Genomic DNA, 16081 nt, shown 5'->3' on the forward strand with positions numbered 1-16081 from the left:
TGGAGGAACACGTAGGCACACACACACTGACACACAAATATACAAAATATAAACATGTATTTTTTTAAAGTTTAAAATAAAAAAGCTGGCCCATCCCCTCTCCTGGAGTAAGCAGGCCCCGCCCCTCACCCCAAGTGGGCGGGGACAGCAGTTGCATGGGCAGCTTCCTTTGTGATGCCACAGGTTCCTCTGGACACACTGCTGTCTGGCCACGCCTCCTTTCCCTTTCATCTTTCTCACTGACCAATGGACTTAGAGCATTAAGGCCACACCCCTTTTCTGTGTTCTATTGGGTTCCTGGTTACGCCTCCTCTGGCTCAGTCACACAGCTGACTGTTAGGTGACTGGAGGTGTTCCCTGATGTGGCCCCAACCCTGCCTCCCTCCCCACCCCGCGATGTTAGAAGAAACTCGAGAGAGCAAATTGGCAGCAGCCAAGAAAAAGGTAAAAAGCACCAGGTCGTGGCCCCCCAATCCAGCCAGAGATCCCCTCCAATGACAAGACCACTGCCAGAGTCCATACCACTCCTGAGGCACACCGGGCTGGGGCCCCCAACCCTGACACCTCTGGGATCCCCCCACCAAAGTCCTGGCAGTCAGTCCCACTCCTTCAGCAAGCAGCCCAGCCCCTGCTCTCACCAATCACCCCAGGGTGACTTTGGGTGGGTGACTACTGGGGCTCCCCACTCCATACTCAGCCCTCACATCCTGCCACCCCAAGCCCAACCTCCCTGGGTTCTTTGGGCTCACCTCTCCAAGGACGTGGGTCCCCCCAGCCCCAGGCCCCCCCATTGCCATTCATCCCTGGGTGACTTTGAACTGGTGATTCCTGGGGTTCCCTGCTGCAGATTCTACTCTCCCCTCCTGCTGACCCAAGCCCAACCTCCCTGGGCTCTTTGGACTGGTGTCTCCAAGGACCTGGGTCCCAGCTCTATGTCCCCCTCCACCATCATGGATCGGTGACTCAGCCATTGCACTGATATGGTTTCCCCCACCCCCAGGAGGAGTGGAATGTAGTGATGTCACAGTCCCCCTATGAACTGTCATTACTGCTGCAAGACCGGCCATTGATCTTACGACCCTGTGCCCTAAGCATTCTCACCCCATTTCTGGTTCCTTGGGTCACAGCACAAATTTCCAGCTGGAAGGGGAATGGGGACTATGGGACCTAGGGGAAAGAGGTTTCAGGCTGCCTTACTCCCTTCACATAGACATTGGCAGTGTGAAAAGCCTACACTTCACCCGTGAGCTCAAAATGTTGACAGTATCTCTGGGTGGCAATGGGAGAACGAATTTGGTTTGGTTTTCTCCCAGCCTTCTACTCTCCAAAGAGAATTTAACATTTTTTTCTGAGTTCTCCACCTCACATTCTAATTCTCCATGGTTCTGGGACCAGAGAGAGCTTCAATCACTGGTCTCTGAAGTGAGATTTGCTCATCTTCTGTGGAATAGATCTTCGGAAACTGAACTTGACACCTTGAATCTTCCTCATATCATCTCAACCTGGGGCACTTTGAGTGCCACAGGATAAATGTGGGAGATCTTTCTAAAGCACCAGTTTCCCTTGATTCTCTTGAGAGAGGAAAAACATTAATGTACTTAGGGATGACAGTCACATACGTTTCTAAGAGTATACCAGACTTCTCTCTGAAATGAGACTTGGTTGTCCTCTTTCTGATAAATTCCCAGATTTAACAAAAAAAGCTGCCTTCTGCCATGAGGACACATTGATATAAAAGTTTGAGAGGTCCCGGTGCACTTCTTCACACTTACAGACGTGTGAGGATGTATGACTCCAAACCGCACAGCGTACAGTTCCTGCCTACTTAATGTTGACTTTTCTACCACTGCCTCTGGTTTTGGTCCCTGGCAGCTGCTGATTCATGGTAAAATCCCAGAGCTTGGAGTCAGAAGACTGAGTTTAAGTTCCATTATTGGCCCCCCCTGCCTTTTATTTTTAGCCATAATATCAATCCCTCTCAGTCACTAAGTGATTGTGGCAACACCATGTACAGTTCTTGGTGGCATTAAATCAGATGGTGTATAAGAGTATTTTGCAAAATCTGTAAAGGAGGATGTGGCCGTAGGGGCTGGTAGTTCTCATGAGTATTACTGCTCTTCTTTCCCACAGCTAAAAGAATATCAGCGGAGGAACAGCCCTGGTGTTCCTGCAGGAGTGAAGACAAAAAAGAAAAATACTGGCAGTAGCCCTGAGACAACCACTTCTGGTGGTTGCCACTCACCTGGGGATGTGAGTCTTGGCTGGCCAGTCTCCTGGGGACAGGGGGCCCGAGGGGCAGTGGAGGGTAATTGTTGAGATTGCTGGCTACTTGTTAAGAATTCTCGGTTTGAATCCTGCCTCTCCATCTGCTAGGGATCTGATTTGTGTCAGTTGCTTGAGCTCCTTGGGCCTCTCTTTTCACATCTGTAAAATAGGGGTAGCGTGGTTTGACTTCCATTTGTGAAGTTTAAATGAGATTTCATATTGTTGTTGTTTTTATGTGAATCCCTAGTATATGGTCTGCTGTAAACACCCAGGACACCTAGGAAATGGTCATTGCTGTTTGATTTTCCTCATCCTCAGTCTCAAAGGGAACCTGGGCCAATGAGTACAGTCACTTGCCATCAGGCTGTCCCTTTAGGAGTCACCGAAGGGGGCTCCAGTGTGTGGTGAGGAATGTCCCAGGCACTAGAAGTAAGAGAAGATCTAACTTGCCACCAGCGTGCTGGGTGACCACAGAAAAATCACTTCTTCTCCTGGGCCTCAGTTTCCTCCTCTGTAAGATGATACTGGACAAGATCAGTGTCTTTCAAACTTGCTTTTTAGCTGGAGCCCCCTTAGTTCAAGTGAACCCTTACTCAGAAGTCTGGTTTTATTAATGGAGGTGGAGGTCTGGATCATTCCAGATTCATCGCCCACATCCTGGGCCTGAGGAGAGGGGTCCAGTGAGCATATTAAGAGCTGCATTGGTCAGGTGACTCCACCCTGTGACTGCATCACTCAGGGAACATTTCCATCTATTTGTTCCTGCCCCTGGCAAGGCCGCAGGTGGCCATTTGGAAGAATGGCACAGGCCATGGTTTCAATCTCCTCTGCTCTTCTTCAGCATTTTGTTTTCCTGAACCCACGTCTTCCTCCTACCCTGACTTTCTTGCTTCTCTCTAAACCACTTCTGTCTTTCTCCCCCTGCCTTTGTTTTTCCCTTGTCACCTCCTGTAGATTCAGGACATTCTGAAGGTGCTTGTGTCCAACCTTAACCACTCCAATGGGGAAGTGCTACCCCATTGAAAATGTGGAAGGCGAGACAGTGCCAGGACCCCTCTCTGGCTTGCTGTCTGCAGCTGTGCATGCCCCTGAGGCTTCTCTGGTTTGGGGGATACTTTGCCTCTGCCTTGTTTTATGTTGCCACCATTATTCTTCAGCCTGTTCATGTCTGCTTCTTCACCTGCTTGTTGATTGGGTTTTTTCCTTCCCCACATCTTTTATCATCTTGGAAATGGTGACACATACCTTAAAGTTTAAAAGTAATTTGGGAGTAATGTACAGAGCAGGCATGTGGGATTTGGGGCTTTTTTTTTTTTTTTTTTGAGACAGAATCTCTCTGTCACCCAGACTGGAGTGCAGTGGTGTGATCTTGGCTCTCTACAACTTCTGCCTCCTGGCTTCAAGCGATTCTCTTGCCTGAGCCTTCTGAGTAGCTGGGATTACAGGCACCTGCCAGGGTGCCCGGCTAATCTTTGTATTTTTAGTAGAGACAGGGTTTCACCATGTTGGCCAGGCTGGTCTCAAACTCCTGACCTCAAGTGATCCACCCGCCTCAGCCTCCCAAATTTCTGGGATTACATGCGTGAGCCACTGTGCCCAGTCACTTACTGTTTTTGTACTTTATATCCATAACTGTTTCCCATGAAAGTTTTTTTTGGTTTGTTTTTTGTTTTTTGTTTTTTTTTTTGCATTTCTCATTTTTGTTACCCCTGCATCATCTGCTACCCTGAAGAATCTAGAGGTAGGAGGCCCTGGGCCGAGGTGCAGTGACCCTTCAGGCCAGCCCTCCAACCTCCTCTCACAGCGGGAGCTGGGTGCCCCTCTGCCAGCTGAGACAGCCCACACACACCCCAGCCCTAATGATTGTTCTCTCTACCTCTCCCCGCAACCCTCCTCCAACTCCTCCTCTCTGCATGCGCCTCAGAGCCGGAACCAAGAACTGGAAGTAGCCCTGGACTCAAGCTCCGCAACAATCAATCAACTCAAGGAAAACATAGAATCATTGGTAAGAGTCCAGTGGGGTCTCCTGATTCCATGCTGCCAATCCTGGACTCCAGTTTCCCCTTGGGGCCCTGAAGAAAGGGGCTGGGGCCCCTGGTGCCAAGAGTTAATGGGGAGCTGGAGTGCCCGGGGTTCACCTGGAGGGACCCCAGAGCAAGGAGCATGCAGCATGGCTCTTCTGTCACTCTCCTCTTTGCTGACTCTCTTCTTCAGACACCCCTGCTCCAGTCCTTGCCACACACACCCTGGGGTTCTCGCTTCTCAGGGAAGTGAGGGTTGTTAGGGGCTTCGTATTTCTGCCCTGACTCAGTCCCTAATTTGCTCTTTGAGTCTGGACTAGCCAGCTCTCCTCCTTGGGCTTGTGTTTCCGGAGGAGGTAGAGTATCAAAGGTCTCTGTTAGCTCTGAGTGTCCGAGAGTTAGAGGCCCCTAGAATGGGCCAGGCACAGTGGCTGAAGCCTGTAATCCCAGCACTTTGGGAGGCCGAGACGGTTGGATCATGAGGTCAGGAGATCGAGACCATCCTGGCTAACACGATGAAACCCCGTCTCTACTAAAATATACAAAAAACTAGCCGGGCGAGGTGGCGGGCGTCTGTAGTCCCAGCTACTCGGGAGGCTGAGGCAGGAGAATGGCGTAAACCCAGGAAGCGGACCTTGCAGTGGGCAGAGATAGTGCGACTGCACTCCAGCCTGGGCGACAGAGCGAGACTCCATCTCAAAAAAAAATTTTAAAAAAGCCCCTAGAATGGAAATCTCAGGGCCAACGGCTCCCGTCTGTCCTTTTCTGGCCTGTATCTGTGCTGTGAAGACCCGTACCTGGCCCGTATGTGCTCAGTAAACGTTGGTTGAATGAACACATCTTTCTAAATCACAAGCTGGCAGAAGGGAGGGCCTTTCTCAGACTCCGTCTCTAGAGGTTTATGTTACTATCCTTTGGAGAGAATCCAGATTCAGACTTTGAGTTCTGTGGCTGTGGGCAAAAACCAACAAAGACCCAAATCCTCTGTCTTTGGGAGCTGGAGGAGGGTTGACCAGTTCATGTTGCCACTGGGTCTGAGAACTTTGCCTTTAAAATCCATTCCTGGCCCCCGCCTACAACTTCCTGGTCTGGGGAATAGAGTTGAGGGGGCCCCCCCTCAGTCACCTGAATTTGACTCTCCCCACAGAAACAACAGAAGAAAGAAGTGGAACATCAGCTGGAAGAAGTAATGTGATTTCTTTGCTCACAACATGACTGCTGGGTTTGAGGGGCACTGAGATGTAGAGGCGCCGGTCTTGTCTCACCCATTCCCAGCCTGGGGAAGAAGGCTCACCCCTCAGATTCCACCCCATACCCACAGGGTCCCTGATAACCTGGTCCCATGGGTGTGCCTGTCCTGGGGCATTGGTGGCGTGCTGGGGGCATGTCTCTTGCTGTGCCATTTCTGCCTCCCCTGGATAAGAGCTCTGTCTTCCTCTTCCTACAGGAAAAGAAAGCAAACAGTGAAATACACAAAGCACAGACGGAGCAGTTAGAGGTGAGTGGAGGGTGGGGAGTTTTCTCCTGTCCTCCGGAGAATGGTTCTTTCCTTCTCTTTCAGCACTTGGTTGGCTTTTCTCCCAAACGTTCAATTCCAGACAATCAACATCCTCACATTGGAAAAGGCAGACTTGAAGACCACCCTTTACCATACTAAACGTGCCGCCAGACACTTCGAAGGTGGGAACGTGGGCACCCTATCATCCTTCAACCTGGCACTTTGACAGGTCTTTAGGGGGAGTCCTTTGGGCCCCATCTCAACCTCTCTCATTACAGAAGAGTCCAAGGATCTGGCCGGCCGCCTGCAATCCTCCTTACAGCGTATTCAAGAATTGGAGCGGGCTCTCTCTGCTGTGTGTGCACAGCAGTGGGAAGAGGACAGGGTGAGTCCAACCAGTTGCCCCGTCCCCTGGCAGCCTGGCTTCCCAGATGGAGGAGTGAGCCTAAAGTTCCCTTCTGCAGGATGCAGTGTCCTGCCCAGAAGACAGCATGCTCATTTCTCGCTGCTTTGTGTATGGTTGTTAGAGGCAGCCTGGGGCTGAGTCAGCTGGTGTGGGTGAGTTGGGGGGCACTGTGGGGAGCGAATACTGGACACAGAGCTCAGAGGCCAAGTTGCTGCCCTGCCCTTACCTGGCTGTGGCCTTGGCCAAGTCCTAGGTGGGGTATTGGGTACTTGTACTGTGAAGGTACAGAAGAGGACCTTTAGTATGTCACCATTTCTGTAGAGAGAGGAAAGATGTGTGTGTGTGTGTGTGTGTGTACATACTATTATACATAAAACATGTCTGCAAGTGTTCATAAAAAACTCAGGAGAGGGTAACAGGGTGGCTGGGAGACATTTCCCTTCTGTACCTTCTGAGTTTTGGACGATGCGAATGTATCATCCTTTCAAAAAGTGAACAAAAGATTAATTTTCCCCTTTCTATCTGTACCCCCACACCTAGCAAGAAAAAATGAGCTTAGAGAATCGGATAGACCTGGGTGTTCAAATCCCAGCTCTGTCTAAGTGATCTTAGGCAAGCACTTAACCTCGAATACTCCATGTTTTTCATCTACGCAATAGAGGTTACCCTAGTAAATGTCTCATATGTTGGTTAGGTTCAAACAGTGGTAGTAATAACAATTGTAATATTATCTGATCTCTCTGGGCCTCCATTAGCCAGCTGTAAATTAAATCTCTTTCCTTGTCCCTTCCAACTTTACTGAGTTCTTTTAAAAACCAGACCACGGGCTTGGAAATGCCTTGATCTTTACTGACTGAGTTGTATATTGAGCCTAGCGATAGCCCTTTTGAGGGGCACTGCCCGGGCTCCCCACATCAAAACTTCTCACTCTTCACCATCCAGTCCTCGAGCCGCAGTGAAGCAGTCCTCCAGCGGCAGTTACGGCAGACCATAAAGGAGCGGGCGCTGCTGAACGCACACGTGACACAAGTGAGGCTTTGCAGAGGGAGGGATGTAGAAGGAAGATGACCCCAGGTGACCAGGAGCAGGTGAGGACCGGTGACAGCCCTTCCTCACTTCTGTGCCCATTCTTGCAGGTAACAGAGTCATTGAAACAAGTCCAGCTGCAAAGAGACGAGTGTGCTCAACATATAAAAGGAGAGAGGGCCCGGTGGCAGGAGAGGATGCGGAAAATGTCGGTGGAGGTGAGACCTGACCCTTCAGCCCCCACCTTAGATGTGTCACTGGGTCTTTCTGGGCATCTGTAAAATGGGACTAGTACAGCCAGAGGTGGTCATGGGTCTGGGCTTTGTGGAGGTGGGGGCAGAGAGGAAGATGGTAGCCTGTCCAGCCACCAGCCCCCTCTCCAGGGCCCCTTCCCCCTGTGCTTTGGGCAGGCTCGCACATTGAAGGAGGAGAAGATGCGTGACATACATCAGATACAGGAGCTGGAGAGGACCTTGTCCGAACTCAAACACCAGATAGGTAAGGTGGGGCTGGTGTGACCTGGGAGCAGGACTGGCATCAGAGGGCTGTGGGGTGGCTTAGAATGCCCCAGGGAGGTGGGTGGATGGAAGGGCTTTGAGGCAATGGGAAAGTGGTCTGTGCCAGGAGTCAGCAAGCCTTGTCATCTCCATGAGCCTCAGGGTCCCCATCAGCAAAGAGGGAGGAGTGCCCGTTGTCAGCCACCCACAGTGCTCTCTATCTGAAAGTGGCTTGGAAATTGGCACCATTGGATGTGAGGAATCATTAGCAGTGAGGCCAAGGTTGGGAAGCCTGAGAGGAGCTGTGAATCAAGAGGAGGGTTGTTTCTTTTTTTTTTTTTTTTTCAGGGGAGAGGGGGTGGGACGAGGAATCCAGAGGCCCTTATTGTCTGCTTCCTTTCTCAGCTGAGCCCACGTCCTCAGCGCCCCCAGCAGGGCCCTCTGAGGTGGAGCAACTACAAGATGAAGCCCAACACCTGAGGAAGGAGGTGGAGAGTTTGGTGGGAAAACTCCAATTCCAGGTGGAAAACAACCAGGCCTTGAGTCTCCTGAGCAAGGAACAAAAGGAGAGGCTTCAGGAGCAGGAGGAGAGGCTCCGGGAGCAGGAGGAGAGGAGGCTTCGGGAGCCGGAGCGGCTGTGTGAGCAAAAGGAGAGGCTTCAGGAGCAGGGTGAGAGGCTGCAAAAGCAGGAAGAGAGACTGCGAAAGGAGGAGGAGAGGCTGCAAAAGCAGGAGAAGAGGCTGTGGGATCAGGAGGAGAGGCTGTGGGAGAAGGAGGAGAGGCTACGAAAGCAGGAAGAGAGGCTGCGAATGCAGGAGAGGCTCGCACTCTCCCAGAACCTAAAGCTTGACAAGCAGCTGGCTGAGCCACAGTGCAGCTTCAAAGATCTGGTGGGTTGCCCCACCTGGGGAGCCTGCCCTCATCCCTAGCCCTCCAGGCCTTTGTTTCCCCACCTGTAAAATGAGGCAGTGTAGCCCTCACGTGACATGGTACTTCTAAAGACATCTGTGAGCCAGAGCTCATCAGTCCCTGCTCTGATGGCTGTGGGGGAGAGGGGATGATTTTTCTAACCTGCCTACACCCTTCCCGGTGACATGGGAGACAGACAGACACCAAGTTCAGGGTTCTCCAGCTGCAGTGGATGGCCACTGATTGCTTCTCTCTGTCCAGAACGAGAACAAGAGCGCACTGCAGTTGGAGCAGCGAGTAAAGGAGCTGCAGGAGAAGGTGAGTGAGGTGAAGGAGATGGTAACCTCTGCCCCATCCAAAATGGGCTGGGAGGCAGGCACCAGCCTCTGGGGAGGGGAGGTCCCAGGCCAAAGGCAGCTCTAGCTGGAGGGAAGGTGACCTCAGCACCCTCCAGGGTAGCCCTATACCTGTTTCTTGCTTCCTGCCCTCTGATTTTAGAGGTTGGTAGCCCTGGGCTCCTCTCAGGTCTGGACATCATCATTCCAGCTAGAGGCATGGAGCTCCCCAATTATAGGGAAAGAGACTGGTATAAGAGGTTCCTTATGCCCGGTGTGGTAGCTCATGCCTGTAATCCCAGCACTTTGGGAGGCTAAGGCAGGAGAAACACTTGAGGTCAGGAGTTTGAGAACAGCCTGGCCAACATGGCGAAACCTCATCTCTACTAAAATTACAACAACAAAAAATTAGCCAGGCATGGTGGCGCATGCTTGTAATCCCGGCTACTCAGGAGGCTGAGGCATGAGAATCACTTGAGCATGGGAGGTGGAGGTTGCAGTGAGCTAAGATTGCACCACTGCACTCCAGCCTCAGCCACAGAGTGACACTCTGTCCCAAAACAAAACAAAACAAAAAACCCTCCTTAGATTCAAACTGGATTCGAGCCTTGGTTTCTCTGGTCACCATTCAAGTACTTTCCATCTCTAAGTCTCTGTTTCTTTAACTTCAAAAGGAAGTTAGCATTTCCTTGCAGAGGTGCTGAGGATTAAATGAGAGAATACATGGAAAGCATTAGGCTTGTAGCACACTTAGCAGATGGTGGTTGGCTCCCTCTACTTTTCTACCAGTCTGTGGCCTACAGTTTAAATGGTGGGAAGAAGGACCCAAATAAATGATATTTGAGGCTGGGAAGAAGGCATGGGGTACTAGGCAAGGGAGGAAGTTTCTTAGGCCTGGAGCAAGGGGCCAGGGGCCCAGGCAGGTGACAGAGCCCCACAGTGCCCTCACTACCCTATTAATGGGCCCAGAATCTGGAAGCCAGCCACCACATGCCCTCATGCCCAGGGCCTTGCTGCAGCTGGAGCTGAAGAGCCAAGAGTCTCAGAGTGTGCGCAGCAGTGAGACTAGTACCTGGGTCACCCGCAGCAGTACGTGGTCACCTATCAGCAGCTGACCTCCGAGAAGGAGGCGCTGCACAGGGAGTTACTGCTGCAGACCCAGCTCATGGACCAACTGCAGCAGCAGGAAACTCGGGGCAAAGCGGTGGCTGAGATGGCCCACCAAACCTGCAGTGGACCCAGGAGCTGGAGTTGCTGAGGAGAGGGGCCCGAGGGAGACGACCTGGCAACCTTGGTGCCTTCTCACTCATTTTCCGTTCCCTTAGGAGCACCTAGAAGCAGCCAGCCAGCAGAATCGACACCTAGAGGCCCAGTTGAGCCTCATGGCTATCCCTGGAGAAGGTACAGGAGACCACTCAGGGGAAGAGGAGAGACCCCAGGAGGAAGGGGGGACTGTCAGCAGCATAGGATTGAAGGGTTGGAAGAAACCTTTAGAAGAGCTGGTCATTATGCCAACCGGGTGTCTGCAATAAACGGCATGAATATGGTGACCTACTGGGAGCAGGGGGCCACCAGATTGCCTAAGGATGAGTGAACTGGCCCAGATCAGAAAGGGAGCAGTTCAGAACTCCCACACCGACTGGTAGTGGGACTGCCTGGGCAATATAGCAAGATCTTGGTTCTTAAAAGGAAAAATAAATAACAGCAGCTCATTTCCCTCTGGGGAGGGGCTGGATCAGGGTTACACAGTGAGGGTGGGGAGACGTGGGCCCGCAATACCTCCCTAGTTGGGTTGTCTGAGGACCCCTCTGGCCACCTCCCCACAGGAGATGAAGGAGGTCATCTGGACGATGAGGAGGAGGAAGTGCCTCAGCTCATGCCAAGTATCCCAAAGGACCTGGAGAGCCAGGAGGCCATGGTGAGTCTGACTTTCCCTGCCCCACTTTGCCACCTTCCTCTGTGGTCCCTCCCAGACCCACTTATGCTCTTGGTTTCCCCACCTTCTGATTTCTCTGGACCCTCACCCCTTCTGGGAGCCAGTGTTCAGACACCATTTCACCTGTGACCAACAGGTGTACTCTCTGAGACCCCAAGGGAAGGGGCTGTGCTCCACCTCCCTGCCCCATTTGTTTTGTGTATTCCCCTACAAGAATACTCAGCTCTTGCCTTCATGTGGCATTTTTCAACTCCACTGGAGCCACTGCCCAGAAGGAGCAGGCATGGCTATGTGGACAGCAGAAGGTGCAAAGGCGGTGTTGCCCATACCTGTCTCACTTGGTGGCCTTGACTTGGAAGGAGCCAGAGGCTGAGGCCCCGGCCCCAGGGACTGTGTTTGAGTTTGTGTGTGGGGAGACCTACCGGGCCCTGCAGGGGGCCATGGAGAAGCTGAAGGTGAGCGAGTCCTGGCATGGGCCAAGAAAAGTGGGGACGGGGAAGGACAGGTCACTCCCAAGATGTGACCCCATTATTTTGGCTCCAGAGCAGCTTTATGAATCTCCCGAAGGAGAAGGTGGACAGGAAGGAGCAGGTGGAAAAACTAGAGCTTGGATTCATCCAGCTCTCTGGAGCAACAGAGGGCATGAGTAAGCAGAAAGCCAGGGCACGGCATGGGGAGCTGCGGGGCCATCGGATGGGCCCCAGTGTCTGAGCCCTGTCCTCTTGCAGGAGAGTACATCACCATATATGAGAGCCATGGGGCAGTGCCAAACACACGGCACCAGGAGGATATCATCAGGCTGGCCCAGAAGGAGGAGGAGATGAAGGTAGAGGGCATGCAATATCTCCGTGGGGGTGGGGTGGGCGTTGGCACTGGTGCCGGCTTAGTCATGGCAGCTGAGCACCCCTCCCTTCAGATGAAGCTGTTGGAACTGCAGGAGCTGGTGTTGCCACTCGTGGGCGACCACGAGGGGCATGACAAATTCCTCCCCACTACCCAGATCCCTGGTGATGAGCCCGCTCCAGGGGCCCCAGCCCCCCAAGAGCTTGGGGCTGCAGAGGAGCAGGGTGGTGAGTAGAGCCCTCAGGCGGGGTGGGCAGGCAGGAGCAGGGGAGGCTCGCACTGTGCTCAGACCCCCGCCTCCTTCTCTCTGAAGAGCTTTGTGAGGTGAGCCTGGCCGACAGCATGGAGCCTGCACCGGGAGAGGCCAGGGAGGGTTCTCCCAATGGCAACCCCACCGCACAGAAGATCATGCAGCTGCTTCCCGTAATGCAGGACACCCAGGAGCACCCAGGCTTGGCCAGCAAACCCTGCGTCCCATTCTTTTACCGGGCAGCGGAGAACAGGGAGATCAACATCATCATCATCTGAGAGCTGGTCAAGAAATTGAAAATCAACAACAAAAAAATGTGGTTAATCCCCTACACAATTCATTTATTTCATTTGAATGTTAGAGCCCCTCATGTTTATTTGTGTTTCAATTTAGAGTTTAAATTTATTTATAAAAAGTTAAGGGAGAGGGCTCTTTCCCTGATGTTCACTCTGGCATCCTTTAGCATTTTTGTTTTTTTTATCTGATAATTGTAGGTTATTAGCATGCGTATCGAGTTTGCCCTTATGTGGTGGGAGTTCAAACACACACAGACCTTCTATTTGCACAAAACTATTCTTGCTGGTTTGCAATAGGCTGCCATGCTTTTTAAATGTTATTGCAGCATGTATATTCTTTACAGAATTCAGATAAAATCTGCTTATGTTCTGCTATTATGTTTGATCGAATCCTAATCACAGTGAGCTCTTCATTAGCTCAATATGTGGTTTGCCCTCAAGTGCGGACTGTTTCTTACTTTGTAATATGCCCCCGTGAGTACTGACATTTAGAGTTGTTTAAAGGCCGAGAACTGGAAACAGCTTTTCCCCTATTTTCTGTGTATTGGGGATGGGAGTGATAACATTTTGGGGAGCTTTTTAAATCTCACAGAAGAGGAAAGTGGCCTGCTCTGGCAGGTGTGTGGGGTACCCTTAGGATTTGTATGTGCTCTGGGTTCATGAAGATATTGCATCATAAGCTGCAGCAGTTGGACTCTTTCTCAATGACCTAAAAGGGATTATTTCTGAAGAATGAAAGGCTCCCGTCATTGACTGTGGATGTGGAAAATCTTTTCTAGCTTAGAGCTTTCATATCCACAATACATTTTAATGTCAGAGTTCATGTTACCTGTTTTAATCACATGACGACATGTCCCAGTACACAAAATGGCACTGGTTGATATTCTTCTTAATGTATTTAGTGAAGATCATCAGAAATCCTTTCAGAGTTTAAACGTCCCTGGAACAGGCATACAGGCTCTAGTCAAGAACGAATTCGAGTGAAGGAAAGCTGTGTGACACCTGGCATTCCTCTATGTTCACGGAGCTTCTTTGAGGCTAGAAGATTGATTTTACCATCTAGACCTCTCTGGCTAATACCTATTCTTCAACCACATTGGTTAATCTGACACAGGAATTTGCTTCTTTTCTTTGAATGAAAAACACTTTAAAAATAATAACGACCATTATTATAAACCAATATATGTAAGAGTATTAGTTGAAACAAAAAGGAGTTTTAGTAGACAGTATTATACTACATTTGAAAATCAAGGGGAAGTTTATGCAACTTAAAATGTTTACAAACTGCAGTGCAATCTACTGTTTGTGAAGCTCAAAGTGTTATGAGGAAAAGTGTCTATACAATCACAGAGTTATGTTTCCCCACAAAGTTCTTTACAAAGAGTGAACTATGTTTTTGTACCTCTCAGTTTCAGTTAGAGGCATATTTTGTGCCATATTTATGTTAATGTGTCTGTACATGATGAATGAATTATTTCAGTCATACGTTGCCTAAATCATAACTTTATGATGCTTGGGAAAGAATCAACAGCTAAAACTTCATGAAGTTCTCATGTCTATGTTCCAAAATACATCACTTTATTAGGATGTAGGGAGAGATGTATGTGCGTTCCCTGGGGTGGGCATTTCTAGTTACTAGATCATCTCCATTTTTAGCATTTGGCATCCTCATGATACTTTTATACATATGACATTAATAGGAGAGCAATAATATGATTTTACAGATGGAATAATAGATTTGCCTGCATTCACTGAAAGGGTGCAAATATTTAGTCCTTGTGACTTCAACGGACTCTTCCAAATTGTCTATTTTAGAGCCTTGGGCTAGAAATCATACCACTGTTAATTAGCCCCCTTGTTTGGTCTAACAGTTTTTCTTTATAATACTGAAACTGGGTTTACCTGATACACTGATAAATTATTTCAAAAGTATTTTTATAGTTCAAGTCACTTCACTTTTACCCTGATAAATATAAATGACTAGGAATGACCTTCAGATAGTGTTTAGCATCTGTAACCAATCTGACAATAATGTGTTCATCAGGTACCTATGGGTGAAATCACACACTGGCATGTTTAAGCTGAATGTCAGTCTGGAAAAGAAATGTACTGTATTAACTGAAATACCACTCTTTGTGTAGGTATTTTGTAATTTATTTTTTTAAAAAGCTAAAAAGAATAGAAATTGTATGATAATAAGTTTTTCTTCAAAGTGCACGCAGTCTTTTGCAATACCTAATTCAGCCAAGTATTTGTTCTCTTTCTCATTCAGTATAAGGCAGCTTTCAGTTTGCTGAGAAGGCAACATTAGAAGGTTAGAGTTTATCAGAAACATAGAACTTTAAAGTATGAGTTCAACTGAATAAATTTGAATTTCTGTAGGAAGTAAAGAAAATACCTTTTTAAAGATTGCAATATATAACCATTTTTAAAGTATTTAATTAAACCTGATAGGTTTTCCAGAAATGAAAAAAAAATCAGTTCTAAAAGCAAAGCTGATATTTAGAAGATGTGAAAATGTAAGTCAGCCCTATCCATAATATAGTTTCTCTAAAACTTTATCTTAAAGAGTCACTTTAAAAGACTAAAACTATTCAAAAATGTAACTGCTATGTTAATGTTCTGAAATAAGTTAAAACATTTTAAAACATGAATACTGTAGTTTAAAAGAATGAAACTGGGGGAAGGAAAAGTAGAGAAAGAAATGCCAATTCCAATGCAAAGCTTTATTTGCCGAGTTTTCTTAGAATGACTTTTACCAATTTCTGAATTCCTGTCAACAGAATGTATAATGGAAATACTGAAAGACTGTTGTCTAAAGTGCCATTATTGACTGCTACTGTGATGCTACTGTAATGTAATGAAGTAGGAAATTGTTACAAGGGGCTGTTTTTGCCTTAAAATTTTGTGTGTCTTGGAAATTATGGCGTTAAAGGTATTGAGACTGTGCAAATGCTGGGCACGCTTGGCATGAGATCGTCGGTTTTTATTTTTACAAAATTGTAACTATGCAAGTGTGTTTATTGAAAGAACACAAACTAAAGTTATGGGATAAAAAAGTTGTGGATGAAAAAGTTATGGGATAAAAAATGTGGAAAAGTTGTGAAAAAAAGTAGAATAATGTTTCATGAAAAGTTTAAAAAAATTATTATGAACAAGAAGTTACAGGATTAAAAAAATAAGTCATGGGATAAAAACAAAAACAAATAAAAGCAGGCCCCTGTCAGCATAAGCCTGGAGAAGTGGGGCTGGAGTCTCCACCCCCATCATATTCCTATCACCCCTTCCCAGTCACCCCTTTACCATTAGGGTAGCAAGACAAGACCCCTGTCTAATGGGGGTGGGGGTAAAAAACAGACCCTTTACCACCTTGACCAGGGCCGAGTCCTTAAATTTCTGGATGGTGATGTTTGCTATTTAAGAGCCAGAGGCTGGTGGAGTTGGTTTGTTTGGAGGAGGCCTGAAGGCCTCCCTACTCTCACCAAAGCAACTTTTCCCTCAGGGGGCTCCTGTCTTATTCAGAGAGGCAGCTGAGGCAGGACAGTGGGGCTAAGTGTAGAGCAGGCGAGGGCATGGGCTGCTGGGGTGGCCTCCCTTCCCCAGTGTACATATAGTATCTGTGTAACATTTTGTATATTCTGGGAGTAGGGCCGCCCCCTGTATTATACCTAGCGGAGGTTGGAACTGGCATATGGGGAGGAGGTTCTAATCATTATTTGCATCTGGGAAACTTATTGATAGCATAGGACAGAGAAAGGAGGTGGGGATGAGGTTGTGGCTCCCTGGTAATGTGACTCCC

The 16081-nt window shown here is 48.8% G+C and overlaps 1 protein-coding gene and 1 pseudogene across 1 annotated transcript; both read left to right on the forward strand.

Moving 5' to 3' along the window:
• Positions 1-118: 118 nt before the first annotated feature.
• On the forward strand, positions 119-12264 carry LOC103245311 (golgin subfamily A member 6C-like). The gene is made up of 18 exons (XM_073011963.1): positions 119-444; positions 2131-2250; positions 4190-4270; positions 5434-5472; positions 5734-5784; positions 5885-5966; positions 6063-6169; positions 7133-7219; positions 7327-7434; positions 7627-7714; positions 8119-8603; positions 8884-8949; positions 10283-10358; positions 10784-10875; positions 11437-11539; positions 11622-11719; positions 11810-11963; positions 12050-12264. Exons 1-18 carry the CDS (start codon positions 361-363, stop codon positions 12262-12264), a joined length of 2136 nt encoding a protein of 711 aa, XP_072868064.1. The 5' UTR covers positions 119-360.
• On the forward strand, positions 363-1171 carry LOC140708575 (uncharacterized; annotated as a pseudogene).
• Positions 12265-16081: the final 3817 nt, after the last annotated feature.

This window comes from Chlorocebus sabaeus, chromosome 26 (genome assembly GCF_047675955.1).
Source record: "Chlorocebus sabaeus isolate Y175 chromosome 26, mChlSab1.0.hap1, whole genome shotgun sequence".
In the NCBI taxonomy this organism is placed as follows: Eukaryota; Metazoa; Chordata; class Mammalia; order Primates; family Cercopithecidae; genus Chlorocebus; species Chlorocebus sabaeus.